The sequence below is a fragment of the Rhinatrema bivittatum genome, chromosome 11 (genome assembly GCF_901001135.1).
Source record: "Rhinatrema bivittatum chromosome 11, aRhiBiv1.1, whole genome shotgun sequence".
Lineage (NCBI taxonomy): Eukaryota > Metazoa > Chordata > Amphibia > Gymnophiona > Rhinatrematidae > Rhinatrema > Rhinatrema bivittatum.
In genome coordinates, this window is record NC_042625.1 from 25,625,781 (window position 1) to 25,648,566 (window position 22,786).

The 22,786-nt window shown below is 45.2% G+C and overlaps 1 protein-coding gene across 2 annotated transcripts in view; it reads right to left on the bottom strand.

Annotated features, from left to right (window-relative positions):
* The window catches only part of NAA25 (N(alpha)-acetyltransferase 25, NatB auxiliary subunit), a 188,087-nt gene that overhangs the window by 45,768 nt on the left and 119,533 nt on the right, over positions 1-22,786 (bottom strand). For both annotated transcript variants that reach the window (XM_029619559.1, XM_029619560.1), the window contains exons 17-21: positions 19,754-19,879; positions 14,378-14,621; positions 12,304-12,427; positions 10,998-11,063; positions 10,802-10,899 (exon numbers count right to left, since the gene is read on the bottom strand). In XM_029619559.1, the coding sequence (XP_029475419.1) occupies positions 10,802-10,899; positions 10,998-11,063; positions 12,304-12,427; positions 14,378-14,621; positions 19,754-19,879 (658 nt within the window). The remainder of the gene's footprint in view (positions 1-10,801; positions 10,900-10,997; positions 11,064-12,303; positions 12,428-14,377; positions 14,622-19,753; positions 19,880-22,786) is intronic.

Here is a 22,786-nt window from a genome sequence, read left to right on the forward strand (position 1 = left end):
GCAGCCCGCTGACTCTGCGAGCTGATGTCACTGAGACCAAGAAGACGACCTTCCAGGAAAGGTACTTCAGGTCGCAAGATCGTAATGGTTCCTTCATGAACCGCCCCACAAGCCGATGAGAGGAGATCACAGTACCATCTGTATCCTGGTGGTAAGCCCCTATGGCGCTGAGGTGAACCCTCACCAATGTAGTTTGGAGTCCAAATTCGGAGAGGGAAAGTCTAAGAAGTGGAAAACTTCTTCCACTTCATAATGTAAGATTTTCTGGTAGAAGGTTTTCTGGACTCCAGAATAACTTGCAACACACCCCTTCCAAAAGGCCAAGGGTCAGGACAGTCACCTGGTCAACATCCAAGCTGTGAGGACCAGGGCTTATAGGTTGGGGTGACTTCACCTGCCCCGGTTCTGGCTGATTAGATCTGGAGCCGTCCCCAACTGGATTGGGGGGCACGAAACCAGATCCCATAGGGTCAGAAACCAGATCTGATTGGGCCAAAAGGGGGAAATTAGGAACATGGAGGTCTGATCCTGCTGAAACTTCTGGAGTATTTTTAAGATGAGAGGAAGGGGAGGGTAAGGGTACAGTAGCCTGGTGCCCCAGTGAATCGAGAATGCATCTGCCAGCAATCCGCTACTCCTCTGGCCTAGGGAGCAGAAGCGGTCCACTTTCCTGTTTTCCAGGGAGGCAAAGAGATCTATGTCCGGGGTCCCCCACAAGTGAAAGATCCCGTCCACCAGCTTTTGACTGAGGGACCACTTGTGAGATCGAAAGGCACGTCTCAAGGAGTCCGCCAGGGTGTTGTCCACCCCTGGGAGATACACTGCCCTGAGGAAGATGCAGCTGTTGAATGCCCATGACCAAATGTGGACTGCCTCCTGACATAGGGTGAAGCACCCTGTTCCCCTCTGTTTGTTCAGGTACCACATAGCTACCTGATTGCCGGTCTGAACAGGAACTACCTTGTTCAGGAGCTGCTCTTGGAATGCCTGGCGTGCATACCGAATTTCTCGCAGCTCCAGGAAGTTGATTTGAGACTGTGATGCTTGTGCAGACCTGCCAGATGTGCTCCCCACCCCATCTGAGGCGCATCTGTGGTGAGGGTAGCCTGGGGTTGTGGGCTCCAGAAGGGGATTCCCCTTTCCAGATTGTAGGGAGTCACCCACCACTGAAGGGATTGACGTAGCAGTGTGGTGATTAGAACACACGCATGCAGGTCTTGAGAAGCCTGGCACCATTGAAAACGTAGCATCCACTGCGCATGTGCAGTCACACAAAGGTGATGACAAGCATTATCACTGCCGTGTGGCCCAGCAACCTGAGGAGCTGGTGTGCCGAGGCATGAGAACAAGCAGAGACCGCTCGAGCAGGGGCCGTGAGGATCTCCGCCCTGTCCCGAAGCAGGAAAGCCTTTGCCTAGGTAGCGTCTAGTCGAGCCCCAGTGAAAGTCCAGTTGCAAGGACAGTTGGCGATGAGATTTTGGATAGTTGATCAGAAATCCCAGGGCTTCCAAAATTTGGATCAAGGTGCACAGAGCACTCTGTGCTCCCTGTCCTGAAGTGTTCTTGATAAGCCAATCGTCCAGGTACAGGAAGACATGAATCCCCTGTCTCCAAAGATATGCACCAACAACCGCTAGACACTTGGTAAAGATACAGGGCGCAGATGCCAGGCCAAAGGGCAGAACGCGATACTGGTAGCGACTCCTGTCGACCAGGAATTGAAGGTATCGCCAATCCGCCTGAAAGATGGGGATATGGGCATATGCGTCTTTTAGATCTAGGGAGCAGAGCCACTCTCCTGCTTTGAGAAGGCCAATTAAAATGCCCAGTGAGACCATTCTGAACTTCTCCTTTACCAAGAAACGGTTCAAGGCCCTCAGGTCCAAAATGGGCTGGAGTCCCCCTGTCTTCTTGGGGATTAGAAAATACCTGGAGTAGAATCCCTCGCTGTGCTGACTGGGTGGAACGGATTCAACCACCCAAGCCAGTACGAGGGCAGAGAGCTCTACCTAAAGCATTTGTAAGTTCCCTGTTGGCCTCCACCGGGGACACAGAGGTGAAAGGGGTGGAACTCACTGGAAGTGCAACCTGTAGCCCTGACGCACGATGGACAGGACCCAGAGGTCTGATGTTATGGAGGTCCATCGGTCTGCAAACAGCGGGAGCCAACCTCCGACTGGGATTTGACGTCCTGTGGTGAGGGCTGGCTCATGCTCCCTGGCCACCAGTCAAAACCAAATGGAGGGGTTCTGCGGTGCAACTGTAGCTGCTCGGGGTGCCCAAGGCTGCCTGGGCCTCACTCTGAAAGGAGGTTGTTGAGGTCTGGCCCTTGAAGCCGGCGGATAGTATATGCGTGGCCGGTAAAAAGGCCTCTTCAGATACTGCCGAGGGGGTCTCTTGGGTGGTTGGGTGTCAGAGGTACTAGCTGACAGTTGCTGAAGGGTCTCTTGATAGTCCCTCAGTTGTGCTACCGCCTCCTTGATTCTGTCTCCAAACAGATTTTCCCCCATGCACGGCAAGTCAGTCAGGCGGTCCTGGATTTCAGGGCATAGGCACGTAGCCAAGCCATCCGCCGATCCCCGATGCCCACCACGGCGGTTCTCATGGCTGTCTTGAAGACGTCAAAAGCAGAGCGAACTTCATGCTTATCGCACTCCAGGCCCTGCTGGACAATTTTTTGGAAATCCTCCTGGAATTGCTGTGGTAGGTGTTCATTAAATTCAAGGGCCTGTTTCCACAGGTTACTGGTGTACTGCCCCATGTACAATTGGTAGCAAGCAATTCAGGCAGTTAACATTGCGCCCTGAAACACCCAGCATACAAGGGCATTGTGAGCCCTATGCTCCCCGTCCTGGGGGAGCCAAGGCATGGTTGCGGATCCTCTTTGCCTTCTTCAAGGCTGATGCTACCACCACTGATTACTAGGGGAGCCAACAGCGCTCAAATCTGGTGGTAGGCTGGACTAGGTAAACTGTGTCCATCTTCCGGTTCACCGGTGGGACCAAGATGGGGGTGCTCCCAAAGGCGGGCTACCAGCTCCTTGAAGATGTCATGGATTGGCACCGAACTACCTCCTTCGGGGCATCCATGAATTGCAGAATCTCAAGCATCCTGTGCTTTGTGTCTTGCTCTGTTAAAAGCTGGAAAGGCACCGATTCTGCCATGCATTTACGAATCCCGTGAAGGAGAGATCTTCCGGGGAGATTTTCGCTGCTCCTCCGGTGGAGAGGGCTCCGAAGGCAGATCCTCCGATTCCTCAGTGGAGGACATGGATGCCCCCCCCTTCCCAGGGGCCATAAGGGACCTCCCCCTCACTGCATCCTTTCGGGGATGTGGGTGTGTGTCAAAGACCCAACGGTGGTTGAGGTGTAGGCCTCGAAGAAGGAGCCAGAGGCATTGATGGGCCTCGAGGCCATAGAAGCACAGATGGGTTCAATGGCACCGAAGGAATCTATCCCAATGGCCCTGGGGGAGCTGGGAGGTGGTGGTGGAGCGCCATACGTCCCTGAGATGTCATCGAACCCGATGGCCCTTCCTCCTCTGAGGAGTTGCTCATCAGTATGGGGGCCGGTGGCGGTGGTGCTCCCTTCGGCCGCAAAGGGGTGTGGGGCATTTGTGCCAGCTGCATCGGTAGAATGCCGAGCAGCATATTGAGCCGTTCCAATAATGCGCAAGCACCAGTGGAGTTGGCTCCTGCGGTAGTGACGATTCCAGTGGATTTGGAGGCTCGAGGCCCTGCAGGGCCCGGCTGACCGTCAACCGCACGTGCCTCTCCAGCTCCGGAGGAGATGCCGATGCCTGTCCATGGTCTGGCTTAGAGGAAGATGATGATGTCGATATTTCTTCAACCATTCTCGATGATCATCAAGGTCTTTTCCCGGGACCAAGGGAGATGGCTAGGAACCCGACTGGGAACAGGACAACAAAGACCATGGTCTGTGCTCAGCTCCAGCCTTGGGCCTGGGGAACGGTTGTGGGGGTGACCCCAATGGGGTCGAAGTTGGAACCTCTTTTCCGAGTGGGGTGGAGATCCCCAAAGCTGACGATAGATATCCCCGAAGCTGACGATGGATCCGGTCTTTCGGAGCCGAATAATTTCTCCATCTTATCGAGACGTGCCAGATGACCCTTTGGGGTCATCTGGGCACAGAGGTCACAACCATGGACATTTTGGGATGCCCCCAGGCAAAGGGAACAGACTTTGTGGAGGTCTTTGATGGACATAGTCTGGGGGCACCAGCAAAAGCCGGTCGATGCCATTGGAAAAATACAAGGCAAGTGGTCGATGGTCGGCAGACACCGGGAGATGAAACAGTCTGCGATCGACTGCAAATGATCGAAGGACTTACCAGGTCATGGAGAGCGGAACCTACAAAAATACGAGGGACTCTACAAAATGCGGGAAGAGAAAACGCAAACATTTGAAAAAACTGTGAAAAGACGTGCGAGCTCACAAATGCGAGGCAGTAGCTTCGTGGAAAGGAAGCCTGAAGAGGGACCCCACGAGGACGTGTAGTTAGCGGCATGCTAGTACTTTGACAAAAGTTTGCGTGCCGGGCTCCATCGGATGTTGTCACCCGTGTGAGGACTACCATCCTGCTTGTCCTTGGAGAACAATCGCGGCATTGGAATCTGCGGATTTGAGGGGTTCCAGAATCTGTTGATTATATGAACGCCAGAACTATAGCATGGAAAATCTGAGCCTATATACTTGCTTCCAGCAATGCTGACACTGCGGAGCAAGATTATCCTTTGCTGCCTATTAAAACTGAACGGGATACCGATTATCTTAATATAGATAATTATCCTCATTTTATATCTCTTCGCTCTCTCACTGTAGAACAACAATACCTTGATAGCCCCGTCAGTACCCCTGAAATTTTACAGGCTATTAAAATATTAAAATCCGATAAATCTCTGGGTTTGGATAGGTTCTCTAGCGGCTATTACAAGCGGTACTCCCATATTTTAGAAGCCCCTTTAACGGATATGTTTAATTATATCAGGGAGGGGGGCTCCTTTTCCATGAACTCCAATGCGGCTGGGATCTCAGTCATTGTGAAACTGTGCAGAGATCGCTCCCCATGTGGGACAAATAGATCGATTTCATTGATAAACTTAGACCTGAAGATACTGGCTAGGGTTCTTGCTGAAAGGCTGAACAAGATCATGCCTTCACTGATTCACACTGACCATGTGAGTTTTATACCTAATCGTATGGCTGCAGATAATATCCGCAAAACATTCCAGCTGTATTACTGTCCATTACTGTCCACTGATGCTGAAAAATCATTTGACTTAATGCAATGGTCCTTTTTTTTAAAACACTGTGAAAAATGCACTTTGGGCCTTTTTTCTTCAATAGATAGAGGTTATATGAATTACTAAGAGCTAGAGTCAAGATAAATGGGGGTTATGGAGATAGCTTTGGGATAGGGAGAGGCACGAGGCAGGGCTGTCCCTTGTCTCCATTGCTGTTTGCCTTATTTCTGGAACCTTTAACTACCAGAGAACGCTTGTCCTCTTAGATTATGGGGGTTAGATTGGGGAATTTACATTTTTAAGTTATCCCTATTTGCTCATGATGTCCTGTTGTAGCTGAATTGGGTCATTTCAGCGGGGTTTTAGGTTTCAAGGTCAACTTTGATAAATCTTAAATTGTGAATATTAATTTAGCAGAGTCTGAGGTTAACCATATTAAGCAGCAGTTTACCTTTAAATGGGCCACTCATTCACTTAAATACATGGGGGTTCGTATAGGTCCTTGTGTAACAGATTTATTTACCTTGAATTATACTCCACTGCTGAAGGTCATAGACAAGGATCTGGAGAAGTGGCATAGGGATAGTTTTTCTTGGCTGGGTCAAATAGCTATCATCAAAATGAATAACCTTCCCTGCTTCCTCTATTTGTTCACGACTCTCCCTATTTTTGCCACTACCGCTATCCTATGCTCTTGGAAAAAAAAGATTTTTGATTTAATTTGGTGGAGTCGCCCACCGAGAGTTGCCCCGTTCACTCTATTTCAAACCAAATTGCGGGGCAGTTTAGGAGTCCCCAATCTGATATGGTATTTTGCTACGTCCCAGCTCAGAGCATTGGTAGATATGCATAAGAAGAGGTCTGTGAAACAGTGGGTTATGCTTGAACAAGCTTTAGTAGGTAAGATGTCCTTATCCGCCCTACCATGGCAGCTAAGGTCTTCCTGCCGACCACCTGATAATTTCGTTTTCCTTAGTGTAGACAGATGGACTCAGGACCAATGGGTATAGTGTACTCCTGATAGCAGTTGGAGACGGATCAGATTTCAATCTGACGTCAGCCCTAGTACATATACCCCTGCAGGAAGTGCAGCTCTTCAGTATTCGCCTCGAAAAGCATTGTAGATATATGTATGACTGAATAATTTGAATAACTTGATTAACTTTATAACTTGGATAAGTTGATTAACTTAATTAATTTGAACTGGTTGAATTGGCTATAGCTGGAGACCGCCAGAGCCCTCAACCGAGAAACGTTGACACCCGATAGGATGGGTGTCCTAGATGAAGGAAAGCATGGCTTACCCGTGAATCACTCGCTCCCGGGGATGTCCCCCGAGAATTCCATGAGTAACGGCAGCCGTGGGTGGGATGCTGAGTCCATCTGTCTACACTAAGGAAAACGAAATTATCAGGTAAGTAATTTCTCCATTTCCTAGCGTGTAGCAGATGGACTCAGGAACAATGGGATATATAAAAGCTACTCCCGAACCGGGTGGGAGGCTGCCCGTGACCCACTTAGTACTGCCCTTGCAAATGCTGTGTCCTCCCGAGCCTGAACATCCAGGCGGTAAAACATGGAGAAGGTGAATGGAGCACCATGTCACCGCCCTGCAGATCTCGTCGGGTGACAGCATCTTGGTTTCCGCCCAGGACACTGCCTGGGCTCTAGTAGAATGGGCTTTGACTTGTAAAGGCAGTGGCTTGCCTGCTTCTACGTGGGCTGCCTTGATGACTTCTTTGATCAACGGGCTATGGCTGTTCGCGAGACCGCTTCCCCTTCCTTCTTCCCTCTGTGAAGGATGAATAGATGGTCCGTCTTTCGTACAGATTCAGACCTTTCCAGGTATCGGACTAGGAGTCTGCCGATGTTGAGATGGCGTAGACTGTGAGCCTCTTCCGAATTCTTATGCTCATCTGGCGACGGTAGCGAGATGGTTTGGTTGAGATGGAAGTGAGACACCACTTTGGGGAGGAATGACGGAACTGTGCGTAACTGGATGGTTCCCGGAGTGAGTCTGAGGAACGGCTCTCGGCAGGACAGTGCTTGTAGCTCAGATATACGACGGGCCGAACAGACTGCCAGCAGGAAGGCTGTCTTCAATGTTAATAGTCGGAGAGACAGGCTGCGGAGAGGTCTGAAGGAGGTTCCTACTAGGAAATCTAGGACTAGGTTGAGGTTCCAAAGAGGCACTGGCCACTTTAGGGGTAGTCGGATGTGCTTGATTCCTTTCAGAAAGCAGGAGACATCCGGGTGAGAGGCTATGCTGCTGCTCTCACTCTTGGTTCCGTAGCATGACAATGCAGCCACCTGTACCTTGATGGAGTTGAGAGACAATCCCTTCTGTAGGCTGTTCTGCAGGAATTCCAAAATTGCAGGAATTTTGACTGCACGTGGTATGATGTCGTGGTCCTCGCATCAGGCTTCGAATACTCTCCAAATCCTTATGTATGTTAGGGATGTGGAGAACTTGCGTGCTCGGAGTAGGGTGTCAATTACTGCCCCAGAGTATCCGCTCTTTCTTAGGCGAGTCCTCTCAATGGCCAGACTGTAAAAGAGAATCGAGCTGGATCCTCGTGGAGGATCGGTCCCTGTTGGAGCAGGTCTCTGTGTGGAGGTAGCGGCAGGGGGCTCCCTGTCAGCAGTCTTCGCATGTCTGCGAACCACGGTCTTCTTGGCCAGTCCGGGGCCACTAGAAGTACTGGTCCCCTGTGGTGTTCTATCTTGTGGATGATTGCGCCCAGTAGGGGCCACGGCGGGAAGGCTTATAACAGAGTCTCCTGTGGCCAGGACAGTACCAGGGTATTGATTCCCTGGGACTGGGGTTCCCATCTGTGGCTGAAGAAACTGGGTACTTGGGCGTTGGACCGGTTTGCCAGGAAGTCCATGGTCGGTGTTCCCCAACGATTTACTATCAATTGGAATGCTGTGATCGACAGCCTCCATTCTCCTGGATCTAGACTTTCTCTGCTGAGGTAGTCCGCAGCGACGTTGTCTTTCCCGGCAATGTGGACGGCCGAGATCTCTTGAAGATTCACTTCCGCCCATGACATTAGGTCTATTTCCAGAGACACCTGTTGGCTTCTGATTCCTCCCTGAAGGTTGATGTAGGCCACTGTTGTGGCGTTGTCCTACATTACTCTGACTGATTTGTCTCGGAGCCTGTTACCGAACTGTAGGCAGGCTAGTCTGACTGCCCAGGCTTCTAGGCGATTGATATTCCATCCCGACTCTTCTTCGTTCCATTGCCCTCGGGCAATGGAACGAAGCTCCTGGCAGTGTGCTCCCCATCCTTGAAGGCTGGCATCCATGGTGAGTAGGATCCAGGTTGGTGAGGATAGTCTCGTTCCCTGGCTCAGATGGGCTTCTTGTAGCCACCATTGTAGTTGGGCCCGAACTCTGTCTGGGAGCTGAAGCCGTACGGTGTAGTTCTGGGACAGTGGATTCCATCACAATAGTAGTGAGCATTGTAGGGGTCTCATGTGAGCTCATGCCCATGGCACTACTTCCAGTGTGGATGCCATGAGGCTGAGAACTTGTAGGTAATCCCATGCTGTGGGGCGAAGTTCGCTCAACAGGATTCGTAACTGTGTCATCAGTTTTGATCTCCTTGTCGGTGTCAGGATGACCTTGTCTTGTTTGGTGTCGAACAGGACTCCCAAGTATTCTGGAGATTGGGAGTGCTGCAGGCATCTCTTGTTTGTGTTGACCACCCACCCGAGGCTCTCCAGTAGAGTTTTGACGCTGTTGGTTGCCTGGTGGCTTTCCTCTGGGAATTTCGCTCTGATCAGCCAATCGTCTAGATAAGCGTGCATGCGGTTTCCTTCCTCAGTGTTGCTGCCACCACCACTATGATCTTGGTGAACGTCCGGGGTGCAGTGGCTAACCCGAAAGGTAGGGCCCGGAACTGGTAGTGACGGTCCAGGATCGAGAAGCATAAAAAACGCCAATGCTCTCAATATTGGCACCCTTTTCCATATATGGTGGCAATGTGGGGTGGTTGTATTTTTTTGGAAGCAAATCATGGATTGGATATTGCTTTTCATGGGAGTGGGGGGCATTAATGATCCTCAATATATTCTGCTTAACGTTCTAGTTTCCAGTCTGGATAAATGTTCTCAACATCTCTGCCATTAGGTATTTACTGCAGCATGTTGTAAATTAGCTAAATATTGGAAACAAGCAGATGTACCCTCTGTCTGGATGGTAATCCATCGCTTACAGAACCACTGTTGATTGGCTTACCTAACTGCTTTGCGCCACAATCGCTTATCTTGTAAGGCGATATGGAGTCCTTTTGTATCGTGGTTTAATTCCCAAGGCCTGCCTAATAAGGTATTCAATCCTCTTATTTGTCTTCCCATATAGATGAACTTCTTTTTCAATGGTACTTTTTGCGTAGTTTGGCATTTAATTTTGAGCGTGTGACGATGCCTGTTTCGTATCGTATGCTACATTCTTCTTTATCTTCAGGTATGTGTTGATTTGTTATTGAATTGAAGGGGGGTGGGTTGGGGAGTTCTGTTTGGAAATACAGAGATCTGTATGCACATATTCATGCTGTCAATGTTTTTTCTGTTATATCTAATAAAAATTGTCAAATACAAAAAAATATGAAGTGCTCATTGATTTTATGGTAAATATTCATGTGGATAGTGGTTCCTTATGGGTGTATTTTACATGTGGAGATGATAGTATAATTAATAAGATATTATATCGTTATAAGATTAAGTGATCAATTCCCCCTGAAGAAGCCCATTTAGAATGAAATGAGGGACTCTTGTACTAGTATCCATATGAAGAGAGACTAGTGGAAGATATCAAAGTGGTGGGACAGTTGAGATATATGCAAGTGTTCCAAGAAAACTGAACAGTGGAACGTTGAAGAAGCTTTGTGGAGTTCTGCGTCTGCAACAGAGGGAGTGTTGTTGCACAGGGAGTGTTTTTATTGTGTATACGTACAGTATGAATAAGGTAGTATTGTATGGAGTGAGAAATATGGTCATAGGATTGATATATGCATATTTTTAATGGTTTACCTATTGTATTATATTATCAAAGTTATCTAGAAGATTTTTTTCTAAATTATATTGTGTATGATAAATATATTCTGACATAATAATTGTTACCATTTACGTGCCGTGCGATTGATGATAAAAAAAAAAGTACTAGAAATATTTAAAATCTGAATCTTGATAAGGCGTGATAAAATTTATTTATTTATTTAAATTATTTTAATATACCGATGCTCAAGACAAAGTCTTATCGTACTGGTTTACAGTATAACCAGGGGAAAAAAACCAATAACCAGAAGAAAGAAAGTTACAATGTACATGAAAATAATACAGTTCTCGCATTTGATTTTCTCACTGTGATACCTTTTTTTGTATATTTGCTTGCAAATTCCAAATTGTATCCAACCCTAAAGCAAACTGTGAGCTCTAACCCTGAACCTTCAGCTTTCTAAGGCACAAGATTCAATGTACAGCCTCCCACCCCTCTTTCAGGGCAAAGAGAAAAAAAAAAATCATCTGCTTACCTCGACAAAAAAGACCAAGTTCTCTAAAACTCTGGAATGCGTCTTAACATGGCCATCCCGAACGTCAATTAAGTCACCTTTAGATTTATTGAACAGTTCTGGAAAGAGGAAAAATGATCCTGAAAATCAAATACACACCACGACATGCACTTTGAAAATGTTCCCAAAATATATAAATAATATTGAGTGCCCTTACCTTTTAATTGGTCTAATGAAGATTTCAAACTGTTCTGTATCCTTTCTTGGACTTCTATTGTTTCTTCTGAAGTGTAAAAAAAAATAACAAAGTGTTCACATATTTTAACACTGCTAGACACATTGGCATAATTTTGCCCACAGAGTGTGGGGCAGTATCAGTTTCAGAGAACTGAACCCTATCTTGGCTCTTTTACAGAATCAAAAGGATGACTTCTGAAAAGGTCAGCAACATGACCCTGCACCTTCAGATGTGTTTACGAGCTACACCTTTTAAAGAGCTTTCAGGCCAAAGTGCCACAGTGGAATAGTGCAAATTCATATCATGGAGCAGGTGAAGCAGAAACTGCTGGGGAAAGAAATGCAGTTACTTGCCCACGATCTGCAGAGCTGGAGACAATGGGGCTCAAGGCTTCATTTAGCAGGCTTTGCAGTCCTGTGCCTTATATATATTTTTTTTTTAAAAATGTATAACCCATGGATCCACAAAGCTCAGCACGGTGCATAAAAACACATGAAATCATAAAATTCAAAAAACAAACAAATCAACATCAAGATCTAACAAAGAAGCCGATATTCAAAAGATCTAGGTTCCTAACTTAAGGAGTTAGGGACCTAAATCTGGCAAACTGAACATTTTTTTTTTTTTTTTTACTATCCGAGCTCCTACACTTAGGTGCCTAAAAAGTAGGCATGGGAAAAAAAAAGTTAGGTGCTCAGTGCCGATTTCCAGCATGAGGCCCTTAACTTAGGTGAGTGAGTAAGCGGGAACCTCAGTTTTAGGGATCTACAGTTAGGTTTCTAAGTTTGATGCTCAGCTTTTTCTGAATATGGGCCTCTGACCTTCTCTGGGAGCCCAGTAACCTGAAACACTCATGCACTATGCTTTCTAGTTCCCACCCTTCTAGAGAAAAAAAAGATAACAGGTCTGGAATACAGCCTGCCCGGTTTTACATACTTGGTAAACTAGCTTTTTTTCCCCAGGGATGAGCTACGTCTGCTGGCACTTATATACACACACTCCTCCTTCTGACTTTCTCAGTTAGCTGGAAAAATGTGCAGCATCAGCTGGCGTTCTTAGGTGTTTTTAAAAGGTCAAATAACTTGATTTTCCTGATCATAAATGTGAAAACTGGGTCTTCTATAACAGATATAAAAAATATATCAAAACACATGCATGCATATGTAAAAAAAAAATAAAAATACCCCACCCTATCATAGAAAGCACAATTAGAAACAAAATTAAATACCCAAGAAAACAATTCAAAAGATCATAACAGCATAAAAGGAAAACCTGGCATACTTACCTAACCCATGAGCATCCAGTTCATAAATATCATTGATCAGATGAAATGAGCTAGTCTGGCACTGACAACTGCCACTACTAAGGAAGCCAGCCAGCCTTGTAGGAGGAGGTCCAAGGAAAGGATACTAGAAAAGAAGCAATAAGGTAACCACTAACTAGCACATTTTATTATAAGCAGATATCTTGGGCTTGTTCAGTGCTGTGTTTTTGCATGACCTCCCTCCAGGCAGTCAAGGAAATATGGCGAGACCGATACAAGGTTCACCTGCTGGGTTGCGAGGTCTCTTATTTTTTTTTATTATTTAAAAATGTTTGTATACTGCTTTTACAAACTATGTTTAATCAAAACACTATCTCTACACTATGTTTAATCAAAACACTATGGGGTAGATTTTATAAATTTACGTGCGCGCATACTTTTGTTCGTGCACCAGGCGCAAACAAAAGTACACTGGATTTTATAAGATACGTGCGTAGCCGTGCATATCTTATAAAATCTGGGGTTGGTGCGCGCAAAAGGGTGCACATTTGTGCAACCTGCGCGCGCCGAGCCCGGCGCGCTGCCTGTTCCCTCCAAGGCCGCTCTGAAATCGGAGCGGCCTCGGAGGGAACTTTCCTTCCGCCTCCCCTCACCTTCCCCTCCCTTCCCCTACCTAACCCACCCCCCGGCCCTATCTAAACCCTCCCTACCTTTGTTGGCAGATTTACGCCTGCCAAAAGCAGGCGTAAATCTGCGCATGCCAGCGGGCTGCTGGCGCGCCATCACCCGCCCCGGGGGCTGGTCCAGAGGCCTCGACCACGCCCCCAGGCTGGCGCCACGCTCCTGGTCCCGCCCCAAACTGCCCCCTGACCCCCGGACACGCCCCTGGACATGCCCCCTCTCGCCCCTTTTACGAAGCCCTGGGACTTGTGCGCGCCAGCGGCCTATGCAAAACAGGCGCGCCGGCACACGAGTGCCCTGCGCGCGTAAATCCGGCTGGATTTACGAGTGCCCTGCGCGCGTAAATCCGGCTGGATTTACGCGCGCAGGGCTTTTAAAATCCGGCCCTATCTCTACACTGTGTTTAATCAAAACACTATCTCTAGACTATGTCTCCCAGATTGCTGCTAGTTTCTCTGTTTTGGAGGAATTTAATTCTTACATCAGGATCTACATTTTTTTTTTTTTGGTGGGGGGAGGTCAAAGTAACAGAGTCGTCACTGAGCACAAAACTGACAATATGCTCTTCATTCATTCCCAGGCCCCAATCGGAGCTGTGTGAAAATCTGTATGTGTTGCATATTTTTTATTTACAGATTTTCAAATTCTTCATCCTATATGATGTTTGGACACATCACCTGGAATTAATACAGATATAAACTAATATATTTTTCAATATTGTATGCAAATTGTTATTGGCGATCATATTGAAAATCAATACATGTTGAGGATACTGATTTCGCTATCTGAGACTGGGCAGTGTGCAGTAATAATTGGATAGGTACAGTCCCTTGAGGAAGCTGGCGTATTGTCGACGAAACTAGGGTCCTAGTTGGGACTGTGGGTAGATTTTAACATCATTTATATGTTTCTGCACATGCTTGTCTGTTTTGTATGTTAATATAACTTGCCCTGGTTGAGGGTTCTGTGGAACCAATGCAAGAAAGTAATATAACACATAACCGAAACCTGTATAGCTTGACATACGAACTACATTTATAAAACCGACAATATCTATGTTAACAATCACAAGAACCTTTTGGAAACTCTGTTAAACATCGAAACTTTGTAAACCGTTGTGATGGCGAAACCGAACGACGGTATATAAAACTCAATAAATAAATAAATAAATAAGCTATGTGCCTTTTGCATTTAAATTTGATATTTAATAAATACTGTGAAAAATTGTAGGGCACCATTTTTTGATTGTTACTGCAGCACTAGTGGTGCCGTTTTGAGATTTGATTGTTACTGCAGCACTAGTGGTGCCGTTTTGAGATACCTTCTATTATAATATTACCTTGCTGGAAAACTATGAACAAACACTAAGAATTTCAGCAACGTGCACCCGCTCCCTCTCCCTAATTCCAAGTACCTGAATCTTTCTATCAATAAACTTCTTTCCTGATTCCACTGCAACTTCCAGCTGCTGAAGCAGAGAACGGATGGTATCGGTCCGGGAGGATACACCATTCTCCGTGTTTTTTTCTGAATTCTTTGGCTCAATGGTATGGCTAAGATTTGTCAGTCCGCTCACCAACCTTAGCGTTAAGGACCGAATTAATAACCAAATGGTTTCCTCCTCCAAAGAGGATTGTCTGTGCTCTTTGGAAACATCTCTGAAACAAAAACAAACAAAAAAACCCACAGCTGGCTGCTGTTAAAAAGATAAACATGCAATTTTATTTAACAAGCACTCTCTGTTTGTAGAACTTTATTTTTTCATTGTGGTTTCACCTACAGATTGAAAAATCATCAGATAAGGTGATAGAGCTTATTAATAAAATGTTAGGAATACCTAAAAAAAAAAAAAACTATAAGAAAAAATTGCAATGGTTAGTTTCTATTTCTTGTTCTGAAGACAATCCTGGGTACTCTCTGGATTTCAATCCTGTCTTGAACAAAGAAACAGCAGCAGAAAGATGGCAACTCTTGAGTTTTACAATGGCACCCCCTAATATCCAGCCAAGTTATGGCATGTAAGACAGTGATGATTGGGCGACAGGCTACTCTACTGAAAGAATTTCAGATATCCAGTATCCAAAAGAGAATTTATTATAACATTCCAAAACATCACTTTATTTTCATTTGTATTTCAAAAGACCAAAATTGCTAGGGTCTAATTCAGATAGATAGTGTCTGACATGGCTTTACGGTATGGGGAAGAACTGCATGCTGGAGAAAGAGAAATAGGTATTTGAGATAGCCTTTCCCAGGGCACATCCCTCAGGCATGCTGAAGCTATGACTAGCTTTTAATCTGCCTCCTACTCTTATTACAGTGAAATGGTACAAAGTAGCACAGGATATTTTAATAGACCTATCACCAAGTTACAGAAAAAAAAAGACCAAAAATTACTAATGCAAATCGTAAGGAAGCTAAGAGTAAAACATTTGTTCATTCTTTAGTCTAAGCAGCATATATGTGCTTTTTCTTCTTATTGATCACAGATTCGAAGGAGAAACTCTTTATATCAGTGGAAAAAAAATCATCAAACAAGAGCTCCTAACTTTTACCATGTATACATCTGTGGTGCTGGTTGACAACTCTGATGAAAAACATCCTTACACAAAGATAAAGTAGATTAAGAATCACAAGAAAGTAAAATGTCTGCTTACCCATAAACAGAGTTCTCCATAGACAGCAGGATGAATTAGCCAAAATCTGTGGGTGATGTCAAATGGTGCCGACACAAACCCAGAAAAGACTTTGGGTGAGCATGTGTTAGAATTCCTGTGCACACACTGCCTTGTGAGCTTCTCAGTCTTTTCCAGAGCCTAAGCTTTAGTAAGTAGTCAACTCTCCAGGAAGGCAGGCAGGTATTAAGTATGGCCAATTCATGCTATCTACTGACAATCCTGTTTACACGTAAGCAAATGCTTTCTCCTTTGACAAGCAGGCAAGAAATTAGCCAATACATGTAGGGAGTCCCAAGTTGAAGGTTGCACAGTGGAGCAATTACTTAGACAACCAGCCCAATCAAGTGGAGTGTGGAATATTGATCAGGCTGCACAGAGCTGCTTGTCCAAAGTTACTGACTTCTTGGGACATGAAGGTATGAACCAAGTAGGAGCTTTGCAAATGTCTTCAACAGAAGTTGCCCTGAGATGAGCCACTGAAGATGCCATAGCTCATTTGTTGAGCCTTGACCAAGTTTGTAATCTGTAAGCCAGCCAGCATGAGACAGTGCGCTATATAGTCCACAAGCCAATTACTTGAAGTTCATACAGCAACTGCCCTTTCCAATCTATTGGAATCAAAGGACATGCATACTTGAAAATGAGGTTGAGTCCTTTTCAAATAACAGACAACAGTTCTCTTATGGTCCAAGAAATGAACAGCCTTCTTTGTGCCATACGATCTTGGAAAAAATGTTGGTAGCATAATAGTTCGATTAATGTGGAATATAGATACCAATTTTTAGAAGAGTTTGTAGAACCACCTTATTAGGAAAAAAAATGAAGGTATAGTGAATATGTTTACTCTTTGTGCCGAAGTGATGACCACAAGTAACAACACTTTCTAGGTGAGAAACTTCAACTTCACCTACCCAAGAGGTTCAAAAGGAGGTTTCATGAGCTGAACTAGGATTCTGTTGAGGTTCCAAGGCACTGGATATTTACTAATTGGAGGTATGAAATGCCACACTTCTTTCATGAACTTTGGTATCAAAGGGTAGAGAGAGAGAGAGAGAGATCAGAGCTCTTTCAACTGCTGGTGACACACTGTAATAGTGCTAAAATAAGCTTTGACAGAAGAGGTGCTAAGGCCTGAAGTCAAGAGGCAGAACAGATACTTAAGTAAGCCTCTTGGGACACAGGAGAAAGAATCCAGCTGGCTGATCCAACACCAGTCGAAAAACTCTTTCACTTGAAACTGTAGGATCTTCTGGTGAAGGTTTTCAAGCTGAAATCAGCATGTCCTCCATATCCTTTGGAAGGAATAAGGAAGAAACTACTGTGCGTTCAACATCCACACTGTGAGGGTCAGCAATGGCAGGTTTGGATAGCAGAACTTGCTGAAACTCATATGTGATAACACCCAGAGACACTCCCAAAGGAAATTGAGAGTGAATTAATGGACAGATGAGATACAGATAACATTTTCTGTGGCCAGGCCAATGCTAAGAGGATTAACCTTGCCTAGTCCCTTAAGGATCATCTGTACAGCCTGGCAATGAGAGGAATCAGTCTAGTCTATAAGCATTGGGAGCTGATCTACAGCTGCATGGATGCATGGAGCAGAACTTTGACTTTTCTGTTGTCTTCTGAGGCAAACAGGTTGATCATTGGAGTTCCTCCTCAACCACTTTATCCAAGGACCACTTGTGAGGCTGCAGCACTTTGCTGAGGTAGTCTGCCAATTTAATTTGGGTCCCTGGAAGGTAGATTCCTTGAAGATGGGTATCATAATGGTTGGCCCATGACCAGATTTGAAGGCTCTCCTGGCATGAGTCCTTGCCTCCCGGTTTGTTTATGTAGAATATGGCCATCTAGTTGTCTGTATGAATCAAGATTCTCTTGCCTGAGAGAAGGTGAGAGAAAGCTCATACAGTATAGCAAACATCCTGCAACTTCAGAAGTTTGATTTGCAGATTACTATCCCCTGGAGACCACAATACTTTGGTCCACATTGCACCAGTGTGCACCAACACACCTCCTCATCTTGGTGGGATGCATAGTACATGTGCAGATGAGTCAGAGGAATTACATGCACTGCCACAGCCATGTGTCTGAGAAGAACCTAGCTAATGTTTAGTTCTGTTGTAGAAAAGACTGTATTAGGCCTGTCAGCCTAATGGGAAGAATATATCCAGGATCCTATGAACTGAATTATCTGAGCTGGGACCAGGTGGATTTGAAGAAGTTGACCAGAAAATCCAAGGACTGAAGAAGACAGATGGTCATTTCAAGAGATTCAAACTCCCAATGACCTGTCACCAACCAAATGTCTACGTAAGGAGAACCTGTAGAGTACCTGCCGATGAAAATGTACCGTCGATACCGCAAGGCATTTTGTGAATACCAATGAGGATGCAAAGATGCTAAAGGAGAGCATCTTCTACCGGTAATGCATATCCATCACCACAAACATGAGGAACATCTGATGGGCAGGGTGATTAGGAATGTGAGCATAAGCATATTTCAGGTCCAGAGCACATATCCAATCCCTTGCTTGAATGAAAGAAAGAATAATCTGGAAAGAGTTCTAGTGAGGGAGGGATGTCCATTCCAGCTACTGTACACCAAGCTCACACAAAGCAGACTAATAGCCAAAGTCCCCCAAAGGAAAGAGAGAAATACAGTGGGCTACATTTCCCAGGTTCCCTGGAGAGAATCTGGACCAATGGAATTCCAAGGGTAGAGTCCCTGAGATTAGGGAGGGCAGGGGCTCCAAGTGCAGTATACATACAGTGAGATAAAGTGGGAGGGACTTGCAAGGGAGAGATGACAGAGGAGAGCTGCTTAATGAGCTCTCACAGAAGCAGAGCTGGAGGAAATGGAAATCGAGACAGAAATAGATTAAAGCAATTTCTACAAAAGATATTAGAGGATTTATAGGATAATATAGATACATGGTTGTTTACTGATTAATCTACAATTTGTTGGTAAACTTCTTTAGGTATTTGTTTCTACTTGATGTTAGAAAGGTCTATGTTAAGTGGATGTGTATTAAGAATATCTATACATTTGGATGTACTTTCTTTTAATGTTTTCAACAAAAAGATCTGAACTAAAGCCATTGCTCCTATTTTTATTTAACATTCTTATTTTCCTTGATTCCAGACTATGTTCAATGTGGATTACAAACCTTATACATATCCATACACAAAATCTAAAACAAAAAAGAAATACAAATAAAACACATCTGCACTTTATAGACCACCAATGAATTACTATCAAACTTTATACCCTAATCAAGAAATTTCCTGAGAAAACAATACTGCCATTATTATGCTTGTTTCACTGTGGAAGGAGAGTTGAGAGGTAGGCAGTCTGTTCTAACGCTTGCTTACTGAACTTTATTACTGAGAGAGAGAGAAGCAGCATTTGTTTTGAAATCTTATTGCTAAAAAGCTCTGCAGCCCCTGCTAAAACCATGTGGGGTGAATTTTAAAAAGATGTGCTCTCATTAAAAGGCCCATCTATGCAAGTATATAGGCTGAGCGTGAGCAACTTTTATTTTGAAACTGGCAAATTACACGCTTATATGTGCATATTTACTTCTGTTCTTTTCCTGGTGTAAGTCAGAATAATATTTGTTATAGCCAAAAACGGTCTAGATGAGGGGTCTGAGTAAACTGGAGGGAGTGCAGGCTGAAGAACCAGAAGGGTCTCAATGAGCTAGAGATAATGGGAAAATTGATGGACTAAGTGGTCAAACTGGTTATTTCCTTCATGCATATGTTTTAAAATCTGCTCACTTGCGTATGTAAAAGCCAAGTCCTAAGGAAAGATATGCCAATAATGTTTCCTCACATAACCGCTTAAAATTAGGAGCATACATATACATGCTAGGTGCATTTTATATTATATGCATGCATGGATGATTTAAAATTATAGCATATGGGCATGTGCGCACTCGTTTTAAAGTTACTGCTCCCATTCGTTTCACTGTGGGAGGAAGGATGAGAGAGAGCGCAGTATTTTAGTAAATGAACAGATATTTCAATAATGTTTTGTTCCATTGTTGTGTAGCTTCTACGTTTCCTTTATCATGCAAGCTGTGAATTGTATAGCACTCTCTTTACCTGTCTTTTGGATCCCAATTAAAGAGAACAGTTAAGTCTCGGTTATCACGTAGGTCTTTCCAGGGAATATCATCCTCTTCTGGGTTTAGACTCATGGATTTTATGCTCTCTTCTAAGCTAGTTGATCTGCAGAATAAAAAAAAAAAAAATTAAACAATAGACAAACTCTGTCAAGTAAAGCAAAAGCCTCAGTGGCACAGCAGCTACGCTACCCTGTGTCCTAGGAAACTGCATTAAAATATTGTGCCCAGAGCAACCCAGTGCTCCTGAACTGTTGTATTATTGTTGTCTACTTTGGAAAACCAATAAAACAGATTTAAACATAAAATATTGTGCAAAGAAAGTATTCTTGGAATAGTATCTTAAATCAATCACCTGAAAGTGCTCTGCATCTCAAATGGACATGAACTATCCAAAATACTTTAAAAAAAAAAACAACACACACTGCTTTAGTTTACAGACATGTCGTCAGATAAAAAATGGCTCCTTTGTTCTGATAGAGAAAACACATGTGGAAAAGGTGTGGGTTTTAGATGCAGGTGTTCAGAATGATGCACAAAGTGGCAAGTCCAAGAAAAACAGAGTTGCTTACCTGTAACAGGTGTTCTCCAAGGACAGCAGGCTATTAGCCCTTATACATGGTTGACATCATCAGATGGAGCCCGATGCAGAAAACTCATGTCAAAGTTTCTAGAAACTGACTAGGCACACAGAGCATGCCCCTATATCATTCGTCCACCCGGGGTCCCTCTTCAGTCTCATAACATAGAATTACGATGAAAAATAAAAGTAGGAGAAACCCAACTCTTCAAGGTGGCAGGTGGGTTTCTTAAGGACTAACATCCTGCTGTCCTTGGAAAACACTTGTTACAGGTAAGGAATTCTACTTTCTCCAAGGACAAGCAGGATGGTGGTCCTCACACATGGATGAATCCCTAGGTACAGGCTGCTCCCCAACACAAAAGGGGACCAACAGACACCTAACCATGTGCCAACAGGCACAACAACAATACCAGTACTGTTGGTAACAGAGGGGGACACAGCCTGAACCCAAACAACGGGCCCTAGGTAGGGAGAGTTGGGTTCTACACCTCGAACAGGTTCCTGAGGACAGACTGGCTGAATCTACTGTCGCAAAGGCCATCCCTATTCAAACAGTAATGGGATGTGGATGTGTTGAGAGAACTCCACGTCGCAGACTTGTAGATCTCCTCCATGGGAACTGCTCGCAAGTGGGCCATCAACATGCCATGGCTCTGACAGAATGAGCCTTGACATGACCCTCAAGATGCAGTCCCGCCTGGGTATAACAGGAGATGCAATCTTCTAGTCAATTGGATGTCTGTTTGGCAACAGCAACGCCCAACCTATTCTTATCAAAAGAAACAAAAAGTTGGGTGTACTGTCTATGGACTTTTGTCCGCTCCAGATAGAAGGCTAAGGCTCGCTTGCAGTCCAAACCATACAGTGCTTATTCGCCTTGGTATGATTGGGGCCTGGGAAAGAATATTGGCAGGACGAATGACTGGTTAAGATGGAAATTCATCACCACCTTAGGCAGGAACTTAAGAATGCACATGCAAGACCACTCTGTCATGAAAGAATCTAATATAAGGTGGATAAGTCACTAAGGCCTGAAGTTCACTGACCCTGCGTACTGAAGTGACCGCCACCAAAAATATGACCTTCCAGATCAGGTACTTCGGGTCACGGATGCGCAGCGGCTCAAAAGGAGCTTTTATCAGCTAAGTTAACACCACGCTGAAGTCCCAAGACATAGCAGGAAGCTTAGGCCCCCACATAAAACGTACAACTATAGGCTGTACAGAGATGGCCATATCATGTGTACAGTGGTGCTATGCGCCAATCGCACTAAGATGAACCCTAAAGGAGGCGGTCTTCAAGCCAGTCTCCGATAGGTGTAGAAGGGAATCAAGCAGTTTTTGTGTGGGCAGGAGAACAGATATAAGGCCTTCTGCTCACACCACATGGTAAACTCCTCCACTTCAGTCTGTAGGATTTTCTAGTGGAAGGCTTTCCAGAAGCCACCAGGACTCGAGACACACCTTTCGAAAGTTTAAGCAGCTGTAGAATGAACCTCTCAACATCCAGGCTGTGAGTAACAGGGCCTGGAGGTTGGGATGCCGCAGCCTGCCCTGATCCTGAGTGATAAGATCTGGGGAAGTCCCCAGACTGATCGGTCTCCAGATGGATAACTCCCAAAGGAGAGGAAACCAGACCTGTCTTGGCCAATGAGGGGCTATGAGAATCATAGTCCCTCTGACCTTGCGAAGTTTCAAGAGTCTTCGGAACTAAGGGAATCAGAGGATATGCATACAGTAGCCCTGTGTCCCATTGGCAGGCAAGGGCATATGAGGCTTGTTTGCTCTCTGTCCTGTGCAGGAAGTAGAACTGAAGCACCTTTCAGTTGCAAGGGATGTGAACAGATCTATGTCCAGGTTTCCCCAGAGATGTAGTATTCAATTCACTACCTCCTGATCCAGGGACCAGGTACGGAAAATGCTACCACGTTTTCCATCCTGATCAGGTACAAGGCCCAGAGCACCATCCTGTGGGAGAAGGCCCCACAACCAGATGTAGACCACTTCGTGACACAGGAGGTACAATCCTGTGCCTCCCTGCTTGTTGACAAACCACATTGCTACTTGGTGGTCAGTCTGGATCAGGACAACCTTGTTGGATAGCCGATCTCTGAAAGCTCATATGCCGTACCTGACCGCCCGGAGCTCCACGAAGTTGATTTGACACGAATATTCCTGAGTGAACCGTAAGCCCTGGGCGCCAGTCCATCCACATGAGCTCCCCATCCAGGGTAGATGATCTATGGTTAACACAATTTAAGTGGGAAGACTCCGAAAGAAGACTCCTCATTTCAGACTGGAAAGTACCCGCCACCAGGACAAGGAGTCCTGGAAGGACAGGGTGCCTTGGATGCGATCTTGGAAGCAATGTATGGCTCGCTGCCACTGAGAACTCAGGGTCCATTGGGCTCTGTGTATGTGTAATCATACC